We start from the raw sequence: 22888 nt of genomic DNA, 5'->3' as shown, positions 1-22888 counted from the left end.
CAGTCTGGAGTATATCTTTGTCCTCCCTCAGGAGTCATTTTGCCTCTAGCAGGCTCGGGAACTAGACATCCAAGCCACATCTGGGTCATGTTTAGGCAACTCTGAGCCAATCTGGGCCATGACCAAGCTATGTCTGGGCCATGCCCAGGCTATGTCTGGGCCATACAGGGACTATATATGGATAATGTCCAGGGTCACGGTTGCCTCCCTGGGCTCCAGGAATAAGAAAGCCAGTTGTGCCCTCCTACCTTCTGTGTCAGCCTCAACAGCACCTAGGGTGGGACAACCTCTTTGGTGGGGGACACATTTTATTGATCTAGATGGTGTGCTGTCTTGAGGGTTCTCAGAACAGGGTGACTCTGGAGGCAAATGAACTAGGCTTTGAGTTCTGGCTTGACCCCTCAGGGGTAGTTTGACCCTGGGATGTGGCTTCCCCTCTGTGGGTGTCCATTTCCTTCTCTATAAAATGGGGAGAGTCATAGTCTTCATCTTGGAGTAGGTCGGGGGGGATGAGGATGAAGTGAGAGAGCAGTGTTCCTGGCACATGGGAGGTACCTGGACAATGTCATCTCTGGGTAATGTCATTGTCCCTGTTGTGACCTGGCCTTCAGGGTGTCGGGCCTTATCACTAAAGGCCCTTCCCACTTGGACAGTGTTTGATGACCATTGCCACCTGGCCTCCCTGATGCCAGCAGGTTCAGGACGAACAACAGGGCCCCTGTTCTCCAGACTCTGGGCCTGATCCGGTGTACAGAGCCCTTCAGTTACACAAGGGACCACAGGAAGGGACAGGTGGGTGTTTCAGGAAAAGGCACTGCAGGGCATAAACAGGTGTAAGAACAGGTGACAGCCTGGGAATGCAGCCAGGAAGGAGTTTCTCCTATCTGCAAGAGGGACAGGCCGAGAGGGATACAGAAGGGACAGGATAAGCCCTTGCACAAGGTGCTTACATAGGGATGACAAACACTTTCAGGGCCAGACCCCAAGTGGCAGCTTCCCCAAGCATCTCCGACTCCCAGACACACTTTGCCATCGACATCCCCACACATCACATTCCATTACTTTCCTTAGTCATGACTGAGTCTGGATTTGAACCCTCTCTCACCACAAAGATGAGAAAGCCAGTCTTCCCCTTGGTGGCAGCTCCTTTCTGGCTCCCTAGGGTTGTACGAGGATCTGAAGGGAAGGGGCGCTTCCAGGAGCCTGGACGATGGGGCAGGGCCTCTAGTTTGGTTCCATCTAGTCCCAGGGATGGGATCTCTGTCCCACCCCATGACCCTGTTAGAGGCCAGTGGCTCCAATGCCCGGCCAGATTGGGGCACTTCTCCAAAACAGCCCTGGCTCCCAGGTTCCAGGCACCCATGATCTCTTCCTGGAGGAGAGGTGTCCTGGAGGTTGGTGGAAAAATAACCTGCTTCCTCGCCCACTAGGTCAGGGGACAACTCCACACTGGCTCCCACAGCGCCCCCACAGGATGGAGCCCACCGTGGGGTGGGGGTGGAGGGTCACTTGCTTACTAACACACCTTTATGGGCCGGCTCCTTCCCCGCCTCTCTTTTCCCATCTCCGGGCCTCTCCTGGGATCACTTCTCAGATCCGCCACCTGCAGGCCTTAGTTAATGCAGGGATCCGCACCGACCCTGCCAGCTGCGCCCACTCACAATGCGGACACCAGGACACCCATGTAAAAGGACCTTTGCACACCAAATTTCCCTTCCACTGGGTAGCCAGTCCCTTCTCTGGGACCTGATTTCAAATCCTACTTTTGCCACAGTGGACCGGCTGTGTGACCTTGAGCAAATCACTTAACCCCTCAAAGACGCAGTGTTCTTCTCTCTAAGATGGAAATTAAAATAAGTAGTTTTTTTTAACCCTTCCTCTGGATCAGGCCCTGTGCTGACATCTCTCTGAGTTACCTCCCTGAATCTTCACAAATAACGCAAAGACATCGATGGATTTGTTATTACCACTTTACAGACATGAAAAGTGAGGCTTGGATGAAAAAGCAACTTGCCCACGGTTATCCAGTTACTGAGTGACTGTGGGATTTGAACCCAGGCCTGTCTGGCTGTAGAGGCACAGCACAGAACCATGTATGGAAAGGGCTGGCTCTACCACTCGCCTGCTCTCCACCACACACACCCCCAACATGCTCCCTTACTCGCTTAGGTTCTGAGACTGACACATCCTGTATTGGGAGCCTCCTTGGCTCTCTCCCAAGAGCTGAAGGCCCTGCCCCAGGCTCCATGGCTCTGATGTCATTCCTAAGGGAAAGGACCCACCCCCAAACCCACAGAGCCCCCTCCCTCCTTCCCCCAGAGGTCTGTTGGCCCTGGGCCTGCCCCTCAGGCCTCAGTGATGAGTCCTATCGGTTTTGGCCAGCAGCCCCTTGCCACCTGATGCCAAGAGGACCCCTTCCTCTACTGAAGAGCTCCTCTGAGCACAAACCCTGGCCCCACCCCTCTGGGCTTCAGAGCTCAGGTTATAAAAGTTGTGCCTTTCTGGAAGGCTGAAGACAGAGACCAGGGAGACTCCGGGCAATCCTGTGATTGGAGAGGTAAGGACAAAGAGGGCACTTCTCAAATGTTTCCTGAGCACCTACAAGAATGTGGATTGGTGCACAGGTTCTTAGTAGTTCGAATCCAAGCGCTGCCACCTGTGTGACCTTGGGCGATTCGTCTTTCCTCTCTGAGCCTCAGTTCTGTCATCTGTAAATTGGACTTGAGATCCGTGATCCCAGACCATTGCGGTGGGGACTCAGTGATGTGATGAAGCTTTACAATGTTCTTGGCACACTGCCTGCTCCCTAGAAAGCACTCAGGTGGAAATTGGGGCTGGTCGGGATGACTTAAGGCAAGAGGGGAGAGCTAGAACATGGTGTGATGTACGAAGGGCAGGAGGGAGGGAGACACCCGACATGGGTGAATTGACTGAGAAAAGTACCAAAATAGGGACCAACTAAACTCTGGTGGGATGAATCATGGGTGAATTTCAGTTCACGCTGAAAGCAAAATATGACTGTTTAATGCCACGAGAACCAACTTTCCCATCCAAAACTCGCATATGAAAGCGAACAATTGCATTTTTTATTACCCAGCATAATCACTGTTCTGAGCTCCTATGACACCAAGCAACAAAAAACTGGATGCTACTAATTCAAGGCATTGCCAGGATTTTCTCAGATACTTCAGAGTACACTCAGCCTTTGGGGGCCTCCTGTCCTTGCTCAGTGGCAGCATTTACCCTCTGAGTGGCTGCCTCATGGGCACAGCATGGGGGTCAGGAGGGCTCCCCGGTGGGCCCTGCTGATGCTGGAGCCATCTGCATCCCAGCTGGTCTCTGCCTTGAAGTCCCAGAGGCTGCATCTGCTGAGGCACAGCCTTGCCCACCCAGAGGGCCCCCTGCCTGTGGGCTCAGGATCTTAACTATGTCCTTTGTCCACCTGGTCAGGGCTGAAGTTTAGCTGGTGAGAACCTGTACAAACATCCTGGTTGAAATATTGAAATATTTCCCTACTAGCTGGTAAAGAGCGGTGCCTTCAAGCCCCTTCCCCAGTGCCCACCTCAACCAGTCTAACACCTGCCCCAGGACCCTCATCCGTTGTCCTCCGTCAAGATCAAGAAACGTCCGCAGTCCAAAGGGAGTGCGGTATCTGCTGCCATCTCACAGGGTCGCCCAGCCACAGTAACAGCTGTGAGCACCCGGCTTGCTAAGCACTCTGCACCTACTGTTGAATGCATTCCTCACCGCCACCATGTTCATCCCCAATTTACAGATGAGAACACTGAGGCACAGAGAGGTCGAGTAAGCTGCTCAGGGTCACACAGTCAGGCAGTAACAGAGCCTGGATTTGAAAGCAGTCCACACGATGCGGAAGGGCATTCCAGGAAGAAGGAACAGAAAGCACTAGGGTGAGGTGGTGAGAAGTGCAGGTAGGGTTCAAGGACTAGCAGATCTGGAGCTAGGGGGAATGGCAAGGAGAGGAAAGCTGGAGAGAGGTTCTAGGGGAGGCAGAACTAGGAGACCCTAGACAATGGGTCCCTAGTGGGCATATGGAGGTGGCCACTGGGGTTCCCAGCTCTATTCCACAGGTCATGACTAAGAGGATGCTGCTGTTCTGGGGGTCACTGCTATGCTGGGGGCTGCTGTCCCAGGCTCAAGGGAAGGCCCAACATCTGCTCTACCTGCGAATCAGCAAGAATCAGCTGGAAACAGGTAAAATTTAGGGGGTGGGCTTTAGAAGACAAGATCTCAGGGAAGGGAAGGGGTGGAAGAGGGTGCCATCACCCTCCCCAAGGCTTCTCCTCTTTTGGCCTCCCCATCACCAGCAGCAGAATTTGCCTTCCTTCACCTAGACCTGACCTCATCTTTACACTACTCTAATACCTGCTGTGGCTCCCCAGTACCCTCAAGATACGCTCCAAACTCCTCACCTTGGCATTCAAGGCCCTGTATCCCCGGCCTCTTCCACTGCCACCTGGAGTGGAAGAGGCCGGGGATACAGGGCCTTGAATGACTTCCCAGTCTCCCTCCCTTCCTGTGATGTTTCTTCCATCTACAAGTCTCTTTCCCTACTTCCCAACGTGGCGAATTCTGACTCATCCTTTAAGGCAAAGCTCTCAAAGTCCCTCCCAGTTTTCCCAGGCAGGAGTCTCTTTCCTCTGAGCTCCCACAGCCCTTTGGTGAAGCCTCATCTATGGCATTGGCCTGATGTGTTGTAGTTATCCTATCTGTCTGTCTCTCTCCCTTTTGACCATGAGCTCCTTTGACCAATGCCCACCCACCTCCTACCCCATTCACTGCAGCCTAACCCCAATGATCTTTCATTTTAATAAATTCACCAGACTCATTACCACCTCAGGGACTTTGTACATGCTGTTCCCCCTGCCTCATTTGCTCTCCTCCCAGATCTTGCAATAATGGATTCCTCCACTTGACTCAGGTCAGCTCAAATGCCTCCTCCTCAAAGAGGCCTTCCCTGACCACCCTATCAAAAGTAGACCTTCACCCCAGTCATCTTCCAACTCAACTCCATTTCATTTTCTTTGTAGCACTTACTTTCAAAAATTGCCTTGTTCGCTTATCGGGATGCTGGGTGGTTGTCTGTCTCTCCCACCAGAATGTACACTCCTCACTGGCAGACTGCACACTGTTCCCATTCCCTGAGCCCAAAAGATAGTGTGCACTTAATAAATACTTGCTGCTAAATGACCATCCAAGTTGCTGACTGAGCGGGTGCCAGTGGGCGTTTGTTGAATGACTGAATGAACGGTGAGCCCCACCTTGAGGAGAGGCTCGTGTCCTCAGACATTTCAGACCTATTCTCGGAAAACCACATCCTGGACCGCATGGCCAGGATTCCCGTGACAAGGCCCACCAGTGAAGGTGTCACCATCCTGGACCACCTGCCCTTCGTAAAAGAAGGCCTCTCCAAGAAGAGCAGTGGGCTTGATATGTCCCTGGTCGGGGACCTGCTCTCAGGGAAGAGCCTCCCACTGCTGACGGAGCTACTCCAGGCTGGCGGGTGAGTCTTCAGAGGCTGACTCTGACCTTTCTTCCCGCTTCAGGCTCAGCCCTTTCCCTGAGCCACAACGTTCTCACATGTCAAATGGATCCCTGGACAGGTGGGAGGCCCGGTGAGGGTCCTGGGAGGTTCTCTGCAGCCTGGAAGGCACTCGGGCAAGTGCATCTTTCTTGTTCTAAATCTCTCCAAGCCACTTAAAATCATCCAAGGAACAAAGCAGAGTCTGGATCGAGGGTCTCAGGCTGGCGCCCCTCCAGACCTCTACACTCAGCCTCCACCTGGGTATTGCAAACTTGTGTGGTGTTTTTAAAATATTTTCATTTTTAAAAATTAGAAACATTTTAACGAATTGCCTATATGTAAAAATCAAAAGGGTTTGAATCAAAATCTAGGTTTTCTGATTGTAGAGTTTGTTAGGACTGCCGTAACAAAGTACCACGCAACAGGAATTCCTGTGGCTTACCCAACAGGGATTCATGGTGTCACGGTTCTGAAGGCCAGAAGTCCAAGATCAAGGTGTGGGCACGGCTGCCTCCATGCCTCTCTCCTGGTTGGGGGCGGTTTGCTGCCCATTCTAGTGGACAGCAGATGAATCACCAGCTTGTATCTCATGTTCAAAAAGTACTCTGGGTTCCTCTCAGCTCGGGGAACCAACTCACTGAGGGGAGTAGAAGGCTCATGTCCTCCCCCGGAATGCTCGGCCAGGCAGATGGTCCCTTAGTGGTGGGATCACCAGTCATCTTGCTTTCTCTGACTTTTGCCCACCTGCTTCCCTTTTGCAGAATGCATATACTTGAATTCAGGCAGGCTCAAGGGCTCAAGGCACATAGACAGCCCCTCTACAGTATTCTCCCCATTTTGTAGAGGGTGATACTGAGGCCGGAAGAAGGGAAGGGACTCAGCCAGCTCTTGAAGGCTTGGGCGCTGGAACTACGGTCCCATTGTTCTTCATCTGGGCTGGGGCTCAGAGATGGGGTTGTCCCAAAGCAGCTCCTACTCCTCCTGGGATCTGCCCTTATTCCAGCCAACCCAGACACACGTGATACAGAACTACAGCAGCCTTAGCAGGCAGTACCAACACCCCCTGAACCCCTCTTGCAGGCTGGTCATAGAAGACGTCAAAGGACCTGAGGTTACCCTACGTATCCTGAGCGACAGCCTGCTGCAGGTCACTCTGCGAAGCAAACTGTACCTCTCGCTCCAGGAGTGAGTACACGGGGTACTTGGTCCCCCCTTCCTCGGTGCCTGGCAGGCCCACCCTCATGGCTATGACTCAAGAGGCAGCTGTGCAGGGCCAGCAAAGGCCTCCTGCCTCTGTCATGAGAAGGGTCATAATAATCTTTGCCATTGGGGCGTGTTTCAAATTCATTTTTACTGACGGAGAAACGAGGGCGCAGAATGGGAGAGGGACCTAGCCAGGACCGCACGGTGAGGCATCAGTGTCCTCGGACCCCCAGGTCAGGGAGCATGTGTCCCACCTGAGGGAGAGGCGGATGCAGAAGTGGGATGATCTGAAGCGGGCGACTGCAAGCTCACCTCAGAGCTCTGCACCCCAGGCCTCCGCTCCCGCTCACCAGCCAGGCAACTTGAACAAGGGCCTCTGTTCCCTGGGCCTCGGTTTCCTCATCTACAAAATGGGTATGATCCTCTGCCCTTGGCTGTGGTGAGCATTCACTGCCGACCCAAGAGCTCGGACCACAGCAGGCAACAAAGGGAGAGCTACAGGTGGGGTCGGCACGTGAAACAAATCTTTGTAAATGCCCTTCAGGAATATGTCCACCCCTGGTTTTCTTGTAAAAATGTGGCTTTCTTGGTCTAGCTTCCCTTTTTAATAGATAAGGGAGCACAGAGAAATATTTCTCTCTTATCATCGCCCTCGTAGTGATGGGCAGTAAAAACACAACTTGGGGATGCCTGGATGGCTCAATTGGTTAAGCAGTTGCCTTCGGTTCAGGTCATGATCCCAGCGTCCTGGGATCGAGTCCCACATCGGGCTCCTTGCTCGGCAGGGAGCCTACTTCTCCCTCTGACTCTGCCTGCCACTCTGCCTGTGCTCACTTGCTCTCTCTCTCTCTCTCTCTCTGACAAATAAATAAATAAAATCTTTAAAAAAAAATAGAAAAGCTAACATTCAAAAAAAAAAAAAAAAACACAGCTTAGCCCTTGGCCTGGTGGGACTGGAGCACCACGAGCACCTGTGGCCCAGCTCAAGGTCACCATCAGCCCCAGCTGACGGCCCCACTATGAGGACGCAGGCTGGTGCTGGCAGATCTCTCAGGTTTTCCCAGGCACGAGATCTGTATCTTTAACGACTCTCCTAGTTTTTCATTCGAGCCCCGCAGGCAGCTGCAGTTCACTAGCCTGTGACTTCCAGCCTCCGCCTTAGGCTGTGGCTTGGAGCCTGCCTGGACACGCTGCCCCTACAGGGTACTACGGCTCAGAATCATCAAGAACATTCGCATTGGGGTACGGCTGGAACAGACGGGGAACAAGACCAAGGTGATGTTCGAGGAGTGCCACACCCCACCGGGATACCTAAGCATCAAGGTCCTGGAGCAGTGAGTACCTGCCCACACCTGTGCTCCCACGGGGCAGGAGCAGGTGCCGGGACTTCCGGCACTGCTCCCGCTGCCCAGCCCTTCACTGGGACTCACCCCCGGGGCTGCCTCTCCCCAGCCTCGTTTTCTGAGTGACCAAGGGCATCAGGGACAGGGTCATCTCCGAGGCTGCAAGCGGCATATACCATCCATCAGCATTTCCTCTCTCGACATTGAATGTCATGGCTGAGAGTGGGCATCCACCCAGGTCAAGTCTCAGCTTGCCTGCTTCCTCACTCAGGGGCCCTGTACAAGCTATTTGACTTCTAGAGCCTGTTTCCTCACCAGTAAAATGGAATTGCCTACCAAACCCAGCCAGCATGGCATGGCTGTGGGGAAACGATGAGCTAATCCACGTGCTGAGACAACCTTAGCACAAAAACCACCTCCTCCAGGAAGCCTTCCATCACTCTCCCTCCTTGAAAATCCCAGAGACCTTTATCAGAGAGGAAATAAAGAGATGGAGACAGAGAGGGATGATCAGGAAGAAATAAAGACGAAGAGGATGTCTTGGAGAGGGAGCAAGAAGGCATGAAGGAGACAAAACAGAAAAGGAAAGGGTAGGGGTGGGATAGGAGAAGAGAGACACAGGAAGGAAGCAGCCACTCTAGAGTTTCCATATTACACAAGCCCAGCAGCCCTGCCCTGGACTCCTGCATCTGGCCTCAGTTTCCCCTTCCATAGTGTCTCAGACCCCACCTGCCCTCCCCCACCACTAGGATGAACCCCCTCCTCGCAAATGCAGCTCTGGAGTTGGTGACAAGCGTCCTGGATGAGGCATTGCCCTTCCTCCTGCAGAAGATAGTATGTTGTTTTTCCTCCTCTGCCTCCTGGGACAGGGGTGTGACCCTGAGGGAGAGCACTTCGACCTGACAAGGACCCCATCATGCCTTCCCTGCAGGTGTGCCCCTTGGCCACGACCCTACTCAACTCACTGCTGGAAGGCCTGCTGCATGTCACTCTGCGTACGTAGCTCCTGGCCGAGGAAGCGGTTTATTTTCCATTCTCCTACTGTGTGCCAAGAATGATGCTCTGGGCTCTGAGAATATGACAGGAAACAAAACAAAGCCTAACCACACGGAGCCTCCTTTCTAGTGGGAGCGAGAAAGGGCACTATGCCTTCTGACCTCAGCAGGTCATTTTCCCTTGGAGCCTCAGTCTCCCAATCTGTAAAATGGGACTAATGCTAGACATGCAGAGTGGACTGCACTGCTGCAATAATACCTAGAACCAGGCACGAAGCTATTGCTTGATAAATGTTCGTTGTCCCAAGAAGCATAGACCTAGCCCACAAGCAACTTCAAGCTAAGCAGAGACGGAGAATAGATTTCTGCCTGCTTCACTGCCTCCCCACACCTTTCCACCCTCCCCCAGGGGAAGCTGAATCCTCGTTTCATTGCAGCCCCAGCCATCTCTGGGCCGGAAGACTTCCAGTACTATGTCACCACCACGGAGTTCACAGACGAGGCCATCCTGATGAATGTCCGGGTAGGCCAGACCCGCTGGCCAGGGCAGACCCCTCCGGGGACATCCGCTGGCCTGGGGGGATGATAGCCAAAAAAGGAAAGGGACATGGGGCTTCTCTGGATAGGAGACAGAAAGAGGAGAAGGAAGAGCAGGTAAAAGGAGGTAGTAGGCAAAAGAGGAGGAGAGAGAGAAGGAGGGAGAAGGAAGGGGAGAGCTGGCAGGTGTCTGCCCTCGGGAGCCAGTACTGAGCCAGAGAGTCCCACCTCAACCCTGGAGAGCAGGAGAGGCCACAGGGCTGGGTGTCCTGTGAGCGGGGATCAGCCTCCAACAAGAGGGCAGTTGGGACAGTTCAGGGGTACGGGATCATGCATAATGCCCAGCTGGCAGGGACCCTTTAGATGGGGAAACCGAGGCCCAGAAAAGGGATGAGGCTGGCTGCCTAACTCCCGTTCACTGCTCCTTCCCCCTCCCCATGGAATGGTTGGAGGTGGGTCAGGCAGACAGGAAGGATAGGAGAGGATATGAAGGAGGCACTGTTAACAAAAGCACAGAGAAGGGAATGGGTCAGATAAGGAAGAAGCAAGGAGCGGGGGCTCGTGAGTTCAAAACCCAGCTCCCCCCTTACCCTGTGTAGGACCTTGAGTAAGTCACTTTACCCCCTCTGGGCTTCTGTTTCCTCATCTGTCAAATGGGGACAGTTACAGTTCCCAGCTCACAGCACCCTTGTAAGGTTGAAATGAGATTGTGCAAGTGTGTTTAGAACTGCCTAGCACATAGTGAGCCCTTGATATTGGTTACAGTTGTAACCAGTTGTTGGCCAGAGAAGCTGTTCCCACTGAGTTTCTCCTTTGTGTTTCTGAAGCTTGTGACACCCTGCGGCCCCAGCCAGAGACCCCGAAGACCTGCTGGCTTGACCCCCCAACCCCTTCCAAAGTTAGCCCAAGGCAGCATGGCGGACCTGGCTTTTGGGCTAGAAACCTACAATGACATCCGGTCCTGCCTCTACACCGGCAACGAGATCCAAGTGGACCCTCAGGACTCCAAAGTGAGTGCTCGAGAAAGAGGAATAACATAATTTTATTGCTTTACTTTTCACATGAAGAAACCAAGGCCCAGCTGGCAGAAGTGCCTTTCTGGGTGGACCTAGATAAGTTATTTCTCTCTGGACCTCCCGGGAGAACTCCTATTCAGCCTTCAGAACCCAGCACAGAAGTCCCCCCCTCTAGGAAGACTTCCTTGAACAACCAGGTGCATTGTTTTTCTCTTCATAACACATCCATTCATTCATGCCACAAATATTTATTGAAAGCCAATATGTGCCAGGCCCTGTGCACCCAGGGTCCCTGCCCTTACAGATCTCAAAGTCAAGGGGGAGAAAAGAACCTGAACAAGGAAACAGCCAGATAAACAAAATAATTTAGCTTATTTATAATAAGACCAATGGGTCAGCAAGTGACTAGTGGGGATGACAGGGCTGCCCTGGGTGCCATAGTCAGTGAATACATCTCTGAGGAGGTGGCCTGAGTGGGGACAAGGAGGCACAGAAGTCTGCAAGAAGAGCAAGTGCCCAGGGTTGATGAGGGGATCACATGAGGGAGAAATCCACAAATGTCACTGCTGCAAAGCCCAGAGGAGCTCCTCACCACACCTAGTCTCTTCCCTGAAGTTAGTACCCTGCTGACCTCTCCAGCTCTGTCTCCTTACCCACTACACTCCAGACACACAGGCTGAGCTGTTACCCACCTCAGGGCCTTTGTACATGCTAGTTGCTCTGCCCAGAACATTCTTCCTGCCACTATTGGTCTTAGTGCAAATGTCATCTCCTCAGAGAGCCCTTCCTTGACCACCACATTGAAACACTTAAGATAAGCCTTCCCCCTTTTCCCCTCCACTTCCTCTCTTTCTCTCTGTCCTTCTCCCTTCGAGACACTGATTACACTGTGTATGTGTATGGATAGAGTTAAATATGCAGAGTCATGTGTATACACAGACACACGTGTACATATATTGGGGTTTTTTATTGAACTTTGTGTGTTCATTATAGCCCCCGTTTTAAGGACAGGGACTATGGGTGGTAGAGTATGTCTACAGCACCCAGTGGGTGCCCCATAAACACTCAAATACGAAATCCCAAGATCTGTATCTAGAAGGGATCTAATTTTCTTAAAAGATTTTATTTATTTATTTGATAGAGAGAGAGCACAAGTAAGCAGAGCAGCAGGCAGAGGGAGAGAGAGAAGCAGGCTCTTCTGCTGAGCAGGGAGCCCGATGCGGGGCTCAATCCCAGGACCCCAAGATCACGACCTGAGCCAAAGGCAGAGGCTTAACCCACTGAGCCACCCAGGCACCCCGGTATCTAAAGTTTTTCCTCCGTTTTTTTTACATAAGGAAACAAAGGCCCAGATAGGGAAAGTGACTTGCCCAAGGTGACCGAGCAGGTGAGATCAGGAATGGAGTCAGGTCTCCCCCTTCAATTCCCTCCTTCCCACACAGATAGGGCAGCTCTGGAACAATTGTAAGTGAACACGGTAATTCCATGTCTGCAGAAATTCTTACACCAGTGGGCAAGGGTATTTGTGCAACAGTGCTCTTTTAGGTTTCACTTCCTACCAGGTAAAGAATAAAGTTAACCTAGGTCTCCATTAATAACAAATTGGTAAAATGAGTCTGGTTATGGTCATATAAGGCAGAACACTATGCAGCTGCTAAAGAATGGGGTTGCTCAGCGGGGAGCCTGCTTCCTCCTCTCTCTCTGCCTGCCTCTCAGCCTACTTGTGATCTCTGTCTGTCAAATAAATAAATAAATAAAATCTTTTTTAAAACATTTTTAAAAAGAAAAGAAAACAGTCAGGATATACACCAAAATGCCAACAGTAGTTACCCCTGAAAATAGAATTTGGAGGAAAAGGGGAAGAGGTGTTGGGGTAGACTTGTACTTTTTACTTTATACATTTTTTTTTTACTGTTTTCTATCATGATTGGTGATTTTCAAAAACGGAAGGAGTACGGATAGATGGATAGAAATGTGATAAAAGTAAGGAGAGGCAATGTTCATTGAAGAATCTAGGTGATGAATATACAAATGTTCCTCTAAAATTTTTTCAGCTTTGCTGTCTGTGTGGCAATCTTCACAGTGAAATATTGGGGGGGCTGGGGGAAGATCACTGAAACAATAAATTGTTAATGTTTCCAGATAGATCATGGTGAGAAACCAGGTGAATGGCTCCTCCCAAGCTCATAGTGACTGATATGCAGGTCATACATTCATTTGGAAGCAATTACACCTCACTGAACCCCACAGACACCCCTACCCCCAAGCCGCTCAGAACAGATTTACAGGATTCTAAATGCCACATTTTTGCCCTTTTTCCAGGCTTCCAAGCTCATTCAACTGTTGCCCCCAGGAGAGCGGGAGCCTGGGACCCGGGTAGGTGTGTTGCCAGCTTCCTTCCCCTTCCAGGAGATCCCCACCAGGATCTCAGGGAAGAGTCTGGGATCGGGTCAGGGTTGGGCCCCCAAGCAAGCTCCATTTGGCCAGAGTTCCCTACTATGGACTCCGAAATTCTCAGGCGCCATAAAGGTTAGAGGCATTGACTCAAGTAGGCATTTAGCTCATCGGCCCGGCCAGGTGGCTGGCACCATGACTCCGCTAGGGCGTACCTACTGAGGCAGACAGAGGTGCGCATGCGAGCAGCAGTGAGCAGTGACTGTGTCCCAGGCCCCTTCACCTACAGCCACCTAAGCCCCAGACACCCCGCGCTTTATCCCATCTTCATATGTCAGCAAACAGGCACAGCAAGGTGACTTCAGTTGCCCAAGCTCATATTGCTGAGCAAGCAGCAGAACCAGGATTTGAAGTCAGTCCTGGACTCCACAATCCATGCTCAGTGTCCTCTCTCCAAAGGCTATTAGAATATGGCACCTGATGAACAAACCATAATCCCAACAGATAACCATAGCATTGCGAACTGCTGGGCTCCGTGCTAAGCATTCTCCATGACTGAATTCATCTAATCTCCACAACAACCTTATAGAAGAGGCACGATTGTCCTTATTTGACAAGTATGAAAACAGAGAGTTGAAGAAACTTGTCTCAGGCCACATAGCCTACAAGTGGTGGAGCTGGGGGTCTGGCCCCAACAATCTATGTTCTTACCTGCTACGCGTGCCCAAGCAAAGGAGGATGCCATCTCACCTTAAGGGAGCGCAGGGAGGTTGAAGTAAACTCCCCAAGGTCATGCAGCAAGTTGCAGCAGATAGAATACAAATTCTGAGACCCAGGCTCCAAAGACAATCCTGTTCCCATTCCTCCAAGCTGGGAATTAAGGAACTCCATCCTCTCTCCCTGTCTGCCCCTTTTCCGCTTTAACTTCATTCAGACTTCTAAGCAGTCCAGAGCAAGTGTGAGAGTGACCCTCATCGCCCCCGACCCTCCCACTGTCCACACTGATGGCCACGCCGCCACCGTCACCCAGCTGGGCTCGCTGGTGCTGCTGGGGCCCGGCAACACCTCCTCTGTCTCCGTTTCCTGGGTGAGTAAGCCTTGAAATTCTTTGTTCCTCGGGGGGATCTGGGTCCACGTGGGGGCCCCTCGAGGGTCCGCTGACTGAGGCAGTGGCTGCCCTCACACCGGGTCTCCTGCTCATATTCCATCGGTCCACACCCAAACAGCTGTGCCTGTCACCAGCACATTAACGTGCTTGAGTCCCGGTGCCCCTAAGTGCAGCTCCCTGCGCCCCCCACGGACCTCCTCGGCAACTAAAGGGTTTTCCCTCCCACCCCCTTGCTGCAAGGCTCAGGGCCTTGCAGAGAGCTGTGAAGTCTTCTGACTTCTTCCCTGGATGTGGCTCCATCAGAAGCCCTCGTCCCCAAAGCCAGGAGAGAGATCAGAGAAACAGTTCAAAAGGGACTCAGCATGACTGTGTTCTCTGCTCTATTTCTGGGGAAATACAGCTTTCCCCGAAGTCTCTACTTCTCCATTCTAAGCCCCCTTAGGATCCCTACTTCCCATTCCACAGACCTTAAAATTGGGGAGTTCCCTCAGATACGAGGGCCTGGAGGGTGGCTCTGCCACAGGAGAGCCCCGCAGCACCCGATGTTCACAGGACCTTGGGGTCTGCCACCGGAGTTGGCATGACTCTGTGGTCAAGAGACTGGTCATCTCTGGGGTGCCTGGCTGGCTCAGTGGGAAGAGCGTGTGACTCTTATCTCGGGATTGTGAGTTCAAGCCCCTTGTTGGGCGTAGAGATTACTTAAATAAATAAAGAAAAACCTAAAAAAAAAAGAAAAAAAGAAAAGAAATCGGTCATCCTTAATCGGCAGTGGAAAGTCCTACTTCTGGTCTATGAGGTAACCATGGGAATCACAGAGGCCCATAAACAACCCCCTCAAAACCAAGGTGCCCTCCGGCTTCCAGCAACAGTGATTCTACAGCTAAGTGCCTCATTGCAAAAGATTTTCTTTCTACTGGGCTGAGCCTCATACCCAGCCCCAGCCTGCCCTGTCTTCTGGGAGCGCCCAGCATCGCCAGTGTCCTTTCCCATGGCCACACCCACACAGGCATGGTCTGGACACAAAGAACCAGCAGGTGGGGCAGCGGGGAGAGCACCATGTGAGAGGGGTCAGCCCTCTCACAAGCATTCATGGGGGTCAGGACAAAGGGAATCCCTCTAGCTGGAACATAAACTCCCCTCCTGTTCTCACCTGATTTCAACTCCCATAGAATCTTCTTTCGAAAGCCGTGTTTTCTTCAAGAAATCAGGAGTTAAAACTCCAGTTCACTCCAAACAGGTAATGTTGTTTGGTTTTGGATGTTCGGAAGAAATAAGAAGCGCTCTTGGTAGGGGAGTGGGGGGGTGGTGCGTGTGGTCAGGGGTACATTCCCGTGCCCACTGTCAGCGCACAGAGCAGTGCACACAAGGTCGTGGGGGAGAGGAGTGAGGAGGTGCTGTGACCGAGGCTCACTGAGCACGGCACCTCCAAGCAGCTGTCATGACCTGAAAGGGTAATCTCTTTTCTCTGCTAGCACCACAGTCACCCTGGGCCCTTACCCTGCTGGCCTTGCAAAGCAGGTGAGTCTCTCCTTACCTCTTGCCTCTCCGTGGTCCTGAAGGCCCCATCAGGAGGCCCAGAAAAAGGCCCTGAGTCACCGATGTAGGCAGTTGAAAGCCTCACTCACTTTCTATCATTGATCTCATCTTGCCCTAGTGTCCCCATACTCAGTGGGGTCAGCTTAACTTAAACTTGTTCACTTCGCTCTTTCATACACTTAACAAACAACTACGGAGCAGCCACTATGTGCCCAGGCTCATCTTAGGTACTGGGGATATGTCAGTGAACAAAACAAAGGACCCTTGTGGCACCCACACTCTAGCAGGGTGAGGTCAGATCATGAACAATAAGCCCCGTCAGGTGAACTATACATTGTATGGAAACAGGTGCTGACGCTCTGAAAAAGTAGAAGGGATGGGGGATCGGGACGGCGGGTGCGGGTAATACTAAAAAGGCCTACTCAGGGGCACCTGGGTGGCTCAGTGGGTTAAAGCCTCTGCCTTCGGCTCAGGTCATGATCCCAGGGTCCTGGGATCGAGCCCCGCGTCGGGCTCTCTGCTCAGCAGGGAGCCTGCTTCCCTTCCTCTCTCTCTCTGCCTGCCTCTCTGCCTAATTGTGATCTCTGTCAAATAAATAAATAAATAAAATTATTTTTAAAAAAAATAAAATAAAAAGGCCTACTCAGTAGGCCTCACTGAGAAGGTAAGTGTTCGAGCAAAGACTGGAGGAGGTGCAGTGGGGGCATCGGGAAGAGGGAACCCAAGGTCCGAAGGCAAAGGTGTGCCCGATGGTTCAGGGGAACAGGAGGGGGCCAGGGTGGTTGGATCCGAGGGATTGAGGGGAGGTCAGATGGTGAGCAGGGCCTACCAGTGGGGTCCTGGTTCTTCTTGAGTGAGATAAAAGTTGATGGAGGGTTCCGAGCATAGAAGGAGCAGATTGGAGGGAGGCAGGGAATCCGTCGAGCAGGCTGGTGGGACAACACAGAGGCCTGATGAGGTTTGGACAAGATGGTGGCAGGTGGCAGTGAGGGGAGTGGCCACACTTGTTCTTGAGCCCACAGGTGGAACACAGGGTCTCTTCTCTCAGGGCTGGTTCTTGCTCCTACACTGAAAGCTTTTCACTGCCTCTGCCTGTCTGAGGGAGGCCCCCTAAAGTAACTCCCCCTTTTCTCCACCCTGGGAACCTTCCTCCACCCTCTGCTTCCACAGGACCATGAACTCACATTCTAGCCCTTAATGGGGCAAGACTGCAAGATGGAAAAAACAACAAAATGAAAGGGCTGAACAAGAACATGTACTGGGAAACACCTGAAAATTATCAGCCCTGCTATATAAAATTATCAGCCCTGCTCTATCAGACCTTGCTCTGGCCTTACTTGCTTAGGATCCCAGACATGAAAGGTCCTAAAGATTATCTTCCCAGATCAGGGATCCCTTCTGTGACATAATCAGAGGGCAGTCATCCATACCAGGGCTGCTGGGTATGGTTGCACTGGTCATGCACTGTACAAGACACCCACTCCATAGATAATACAGGTACAAATGTGTTTATAAAAGTCTCCCAAATGTCTTAAAGAAAGGGAGTCTTTTCCCAATCTGTCCAAATGAGTTGGGGCAGCCCTGATCAATCTCTTGAACTTCTTAAACATCCCAGGTAACAGGAGGCTTGCTATCTCAATGAGAAAATTACTGCCCCATTATCAGACAGGTCTCAGCATTAGAGAGCTCCTCCTTGGACTGACCAGAGTTGGTCCCTGTGAAGCTCTGGTCCTGTGGTTTCCTCTGGCCCAACCTATTTGCTCTCCCCTGGGGTATCCCACAGAGTTATGAAGATGGTCCCTGTGACCAGGGTGAGGGTAACTCCTTTTCAGGCCCTTTAACTTGCCCCAGGCCTTTCACTATTTGGTCATCTGGTTCCAAAGCCCTTTAAAAAAGTAGTCCTGGGGACTACTTCTGATCTCCTGTGGGCACCTGTACAGTGGAGACACCTGATTCCCGTAGTCAGAATCTGCTAACCCAGCCGAAGTGACCTCCCTGTTCCTTTTTCATCTGTTATAGGAAAAACGTATGGAGGCCCTTCTCTTAGAGCTTCTGAACAGGCTATTCTTGCCCCATCACAACGGTGAGCCCCTGTGTTTCTCCTCGTGCCCATAGACCAGAAGTTGGGAGCATCAACTGTGTCCAAAGCTCTGCAGGGACAGCTGGCTTCCACCTGGTCCCCCAGAGTCGGTTAAGAATGGCCCCGGGCAAGGCAGATGGAGGCAGGGGAGAGATGGAAATTTGGGATGTGGCAGATGGGAGGGTGGGAAGGGCCCCTGGGTGCCCTCCTGTTCTTTGCCCAGGCAGCTGGTGTGGGCAGGAGCTCAGAAGTGGGATGAGTGGCCAGGAAGGGCTCCTTAGGGGAGTGGGGCTAGCATCGTGGCAAGTGAGAACAGGAGGGGTCCTTCGAGACGGTGGAGCCCACGGCCCAGATCTCCAAGCTTGCAGGGTCCAGGGAGCTACCACTCACAAAGGAAGCCACCCGGGCGGGGCCGATGGCAAATGGGCCCTGCCCTGGGTGGGTGGCTGACACGAAGTTCAGTCAAAAGCTGCCAGCAGGGGGATCTTTTGTATTTTCGAGAGATGCTGTAAACCTGGACTTTTTGAGACATGACACCTATGTTTAGATATCAGCAACAAAATCAAGCTTTTCCAAAACAGCACTCAGTCCAGGCTCCCTCAGAAGCAGACCCTGAGATAACAGAGTGCAGGCAGACTTTGGGGGAGGTGACCCCAGGAAGTGGGAGGAGCGTGGAAAGTGGGTTCTAGGGGAGTGTGGAGCCCAGCCCGGCTCCTCTGCAGCACAGAACCCACTGCCCTCCCTCCCCCAACACTGCCTGGGGAACAACCGCCCACCTACTCACATGATTCTTTGGTCAGCCCCTCTGTCCTTAAACAAATGGTAAAGCTGCCTGAGGGCAGGGACCCTATGTTTGCTTTCCATTGTGTCCCCCACACCCTGTCCAGTGCCTCCCACCCAGGACACACTCAGGAAGCACACGCAGGAAGTCGGGCAGAGCTGAGCCCAGCATCCGGCTCTCTGCTTCCCTTACAGGGCGTCCCTCTGTGCTCCACCTTGAGGGCTCCTGTTAGGATGGCAGAATGAGGCTAGAGGAGCAGGCAGGAGCTCAAATGCTGGTCAGGGTGAAGGGTTTGGCATCATTCCGTGGCCCACATGGCCAGGGAATGTTCTGGGCATAAAGTAAGTAAATCTGCGTTCAAGAAGGGGGACAAATTGGAAGTGGGGAAGAGTGGTAATGGAAGGTCTAGCAAGGCAGCCAGTGAGTTCAGGTGGGCAAGGATGCCACCTGACCTGGCCAGTGCCTTCCACAGGCAGCTCATTCAGTAAGTGTATCTTAGATCCTGGACCACAGAGAGCTATGGCAAGGGACAAGAGATGACCCAGGAGCTAGGTCTCGTTCAAGAAGCCTAGATAGTCTTGCAGGGTCTGAACACCTAGGCCAGGAGGTGCCTTTCACACTGGGGTGCTGTCCATAGTTCCCCAATAAGGGAAAAAGGAGCAGGGCCAAAGCCACTGGGGAAATACAGGAGGACTGCCTGTGAGAAGCAGCCAAAGAGTAAGAAAACTGGGAGGAGAGAGATTCACAGAAGCCTGTGCTGGAGTCAGCGTCTTCTGGTCCCAACACGGAGAGAGGATTGCAATGAGGAGGGGTCCAGAGGCTGGGAGCTGGGAGGGTGGTGACAGGGCCTCTGCAGATCAGAGGCCAGATGGGAGACCAGAGGCACATGTCCCTCTTCCTCTGTCCTGCCCCTCACCTAACTGGGCCAGAATGCACAGGGGTATGAGACCCTCCCTTGAGCCCGGAATGATGGTAGGAGCCAGGGCAAGATACGCACTGGTCAGCGCCAAGGTTGGGGCAGGAGCGGCCCACGCCAGGCCCTCGAAGTCAAATCTCAGAAACTCAGTTTGCCCAAAACCAGCTGGCCAAATGATTAATTCTTCGAAATTCAATTTACTAAATGGCCAATTCTCCAAGTTTACCATTTACCAACTTAACAAAAACTTACTCCAAGGACTACCTTTTATGTATTTGGTAAATGAGTATATTCATGAATATTTTCTTGGATACATTTAATGGATATTTTCTTATTATATAACCAAATTCCCAGTGTTTTAAGGTTGATTTTTCAGTTTATACTGACTTGTGTCTAAACTTTTTTTCTGAGATGTTTTCTGTCTCCGCTAACATTCTAAAATTTCTAAGAGCATAAACATTGTTTCAAAGGTTTTCCTCGATTAAATGAGGAGAATGAAATTCATTAATAGATTCCCAAAATCTTTGCCTTCAACAAACTGAACATTCCTTAAAATGATGCTAAAAAGAATATCTTCATAAGAATGTGTTCATAGTCACTGAATATATTCAAGAAGAAATTCCCTCAAGATAGGTTTTTAATAAATGGGTAGTGTAGCTGTTTAGAGACCTGGTTTTCTGGAGTGGGGTTGCCTGATAGGGGACAGTGTGCCCTGGGGAAGGAGAAGAGAAAGGGACCATGCCAAGTCCTTTCCCTGTTCTGGACAGTGCAGCAGACAGGGGTCAGCTGGCGTGGCCCCCGCTGTGCTCACCAGGGCACTGAGCTCCCCTCCCCACACCTTTCACAGAGCTGCTCAGAGAACAAAACCTCCCGCTGCCCAACGTCAAGGGCCTCTCCTTTGACCAGGCCCAAGTGGAGCCCTCCAAGGTAAATGCCAAGAAAAAGAGCGTCCTGAGACCCGCCGGGGAGGTCGGAGCTAGAAGGGTCTTGGGGGTCTTGCAGGTGCCTTGTCCCCATCCTACGAGGGCAGAAGCTGAGGCTTGGGCCAAGGAGGGCCTCATGTCTATGTGGCAGGCCTTTACCTCCCGCGTCTTACCATCTCATAGGCATCCTGGATGTGAAACCCATTTATAGATGAGCAAACTGAGGCTCCACGGGGCTCCATGAATCCCTCAGGGAGCCAGGCCCCAGGTTCACGGACAGCTTCAGTCCCGCACACAGGTGGTCTTCACAATGAGCTGCATGAAGTTGATGTTATTATTTAGCCCAGTTTACAAAAGAGGGAACTAAGGCTCAGAGAAGCAGAGACACTTGCCCAGGGCAACAGAGCCAGGGTTCCAGCTGGGTTTATCCAACTTCAAAGCTTTTACCCTTAGCCAGGACCACCCACTTCCCTAGAACTCAGGTGTCCTGACCCCCAGGACAGGGCTGTTGCAACTGGCCCCTGCTTTCTGTGAACCGCCAGAGGGTAGGAACCGGGCCGGCACTAGGCTGGCGAATTGCCTGGGAGGAAGATGAGGCCGAAGAGCAGAGGGCCAAGGAAACCAGCAGAGGGAACACAGAGCTGCTGTCAAGGGAGGGTGCCAGCTCTGAATCTGCCCCTAGAGTCACCCCACCTCCTTGGCCTTCATCCCACCCCTCTGTGCGGTGAATCTAAGAGACAGATGGGGTTGGTGGGAAGGGGCAGAGCTCAGAGATGCCCTTCACTTCCCCGTTTCCCACCTTCCCCAGATTCCCACTCTTAAACAGCAGTGCTGAAAGGGCTCTGGGGGCAGGGCAGAGAGAGAATCAGACAGAACCTCCCTGTCTGGGTGACATCAGGCAAACCACCGCCCCTCCCGTGGCCTGGTGTCCCTGTCTATAAAATCAAGATACAAGGACATAAGGTGGAGGAGAGGGTTCCCCCTCAGAAGCACAAGGAACTGCTAGGACCTCTGATTTCACCCCGCCTGACTCTGACCCACCATCTCAGACATAAGGTTTGAGTTTTAGGACCCTCTGCTCATGCCCCAGTTCTGGACCCAGGACGCCTGGTTCCCAGCCCTGACATTTGGGAGACACTAGAAATCTGGCTTCAGGAACCAGAAGTTAGGGCACAGGAGGCGGGAGGAGGCAGCAGTAGTTTGTCTCATAAAATCCCAGCTCCTGGCCTGTGCTACTCCGCCCCCACCCCCCCACCGCCATCCTCAGACCCCTCCCCCAGATCCCTCCTCTGGACCCCACCCTGACCTTGAACCTGACCCTGGCAGGGAGGGGTCATCCCAGGATGACCCTAGGTTGGGGCTGGAAGAGCTACTGCAGGTAATACAGGGGCTGGAACTACTCCAGGAATGATGCCACAGCTCCTGGCAAGGTGGGCCAGGAATGGCGTCGTTCTGAATGCCAAAAAGCGCAAAGTCAGGACACAGCGACACAGCTCTCTCATAACCTGACCTATAGAGGCAATAGCTCGTAGGCTCATAACTGATTCACTTCTAGGCTGATTCACTTCTAGGCTGCCTCGAACTGTTGTGGCAGTTACATATTACAGAACTCTAAGATGCACCACTCATACTGTGGTACACAAACTACATCACCTGGAGTTGGGCAGTGCACTATCTGCACAACATTACATGGCTGCCCTGATCACTCCCTAATTCATTCACTGTCACTAATTTATTTATTCTATTAATACATATCACTGATTGCTCTGTGCCTGGCCATGTGCTGAGTGATGCTGGGAGTTAGTTCTAGTCTCTGAAACCCTCAGGAGCTCCCCCTTTGGTGGAAAAACAGGTAGAGGAGCAGATGGATTCCAACAGCATAGTCTGGGCATTGTGGGTGGGAGCAGGTGGAAGGCTCTAGCTGGATGAGAGACCTACCTCAGGGTGACCCTAGCAGGACAAACCCCAATGCATCAGAAATATTAGAGGACTCTTGCTAGATAGGTTTTTAGGAAGAGCTCCAAGGACTGATCTGTTCCTTCCTTCACAAACATTCCCAAGACCCTTCTTCCCCTCCCATCTATCCCCTTGTCCAGTCTGTCCCTGACTCTGCCATCTTGCCAACAGGGGAAGTTGTACCCTTAGGACATTTACAACCCCTCTCAAGATGTCTTGAGCCACCTCAGGGAGAGCTGGTTTTATGGGCAGCGAGGACAGATAGAGCATGTCTACCTGCTTCTATCCACAGGGTTATGTGCTACTGACTATTCCAGAGGAATAGCCGGTTCTCACTGAAGGCCTGTCCCTCCCCTCAGCCACACAGGCTCTGGATCCTTGAGAGGCTGAGGATGGCTACAGTCACGGTGGAAAATCTCAGTTGCAATAAAGATGATTTTTGCTTGCGAAGGAGTCTGGTTCTGAGTGTGCTAAGGGATTCCGGGAGGTGGTGAGGCTACCCTGAAGTGCTCCTGTGTTCCCCCGGCCCCTGAGAGAGATATTCTGAATTCTGTC

At 52.2% G+C, this 22888-nt stretch overlaps 1 protein-coding gene across 1 annotated transcript; it reads left to right on the top strand.

Annotated features, from left to right (window-relative positions):
• The first annotated feature begins 2516 nt into the window (after positions 1-2516).
• LOC111141330 lies at positions 2517-22658 on the top strand. Its single transcript, XM_022493792.1, has 16 exons — positions 2517-2557; positions 4092-4215; positions 5308-5524; positions 6626-6730; positions 7951-8082; positions 8841-8925; positions 9023-9086; positions 9524-9609; positions 10451-10633; positions 12962-13015; positions 13968-14120; positions 15311-15378; positions 15614-15659; positions 17697-17760; positions 20302-20381; positions 22626-22658. The coding sequence occupies exons 2-16, from the start codon at positions 4095-4097 to the stop codon at positions 22656-22658; spliced, it is 1491 nt and encodes a 496-aa protein (XP_022349500.1). The 5' UTR covers positions 2517-2557; positions 4092-4094.
• Positions 22659-22888: the final 230 nt, after the last annotated feature.

The sequence above is a fragment of the Enhydra lutris genome, unplaced genomic scaffold (assembly GCF_002288905.1).
Source record: "Enhydra lutris kenyoni isolate GAN:26980312 unplaced genomic scaffold, ASM228890v2 scaffoldscaffold6, whole genome shotgun sequence".
Classification (NCBI taxonomy): Eukaryota; Metazoa; Chordata; class Mammalia; order Carnivora; family Mustelidae; genus Enhydra; species Enhydra lutris.
The sequence above is the reverse complement of the archived record's forward strand: the minus strand, read 5'-3'. Positions and strand labels throughout refer to the sequence as shown.

Bases quoted from the DNA above. Each gene is read 5' to 3' on its own strand.
- LOC111141330 (XM_022493792.1), top strand. From the start codon at position 4,095: ATGACTAAGAGGATGCTGCTGTTCTGGGGGTCACTGCTATGCTGGGGG. The intron at 10,634-12,961 runs GTGAGTGCTCGA...CCCTTTTTCCAG, and splicing joins TGGACCCTCAGGACTCCAAA to GCTTCCAAGCTCATTCAACT. The intron at 20,382-22,625 runs GTAAATGCCAAG...TTCTATCCACAG, and splicing joins CCCAAGTGGAGCCCTCCAAG to GGTTATGTGCTACTGACTAT.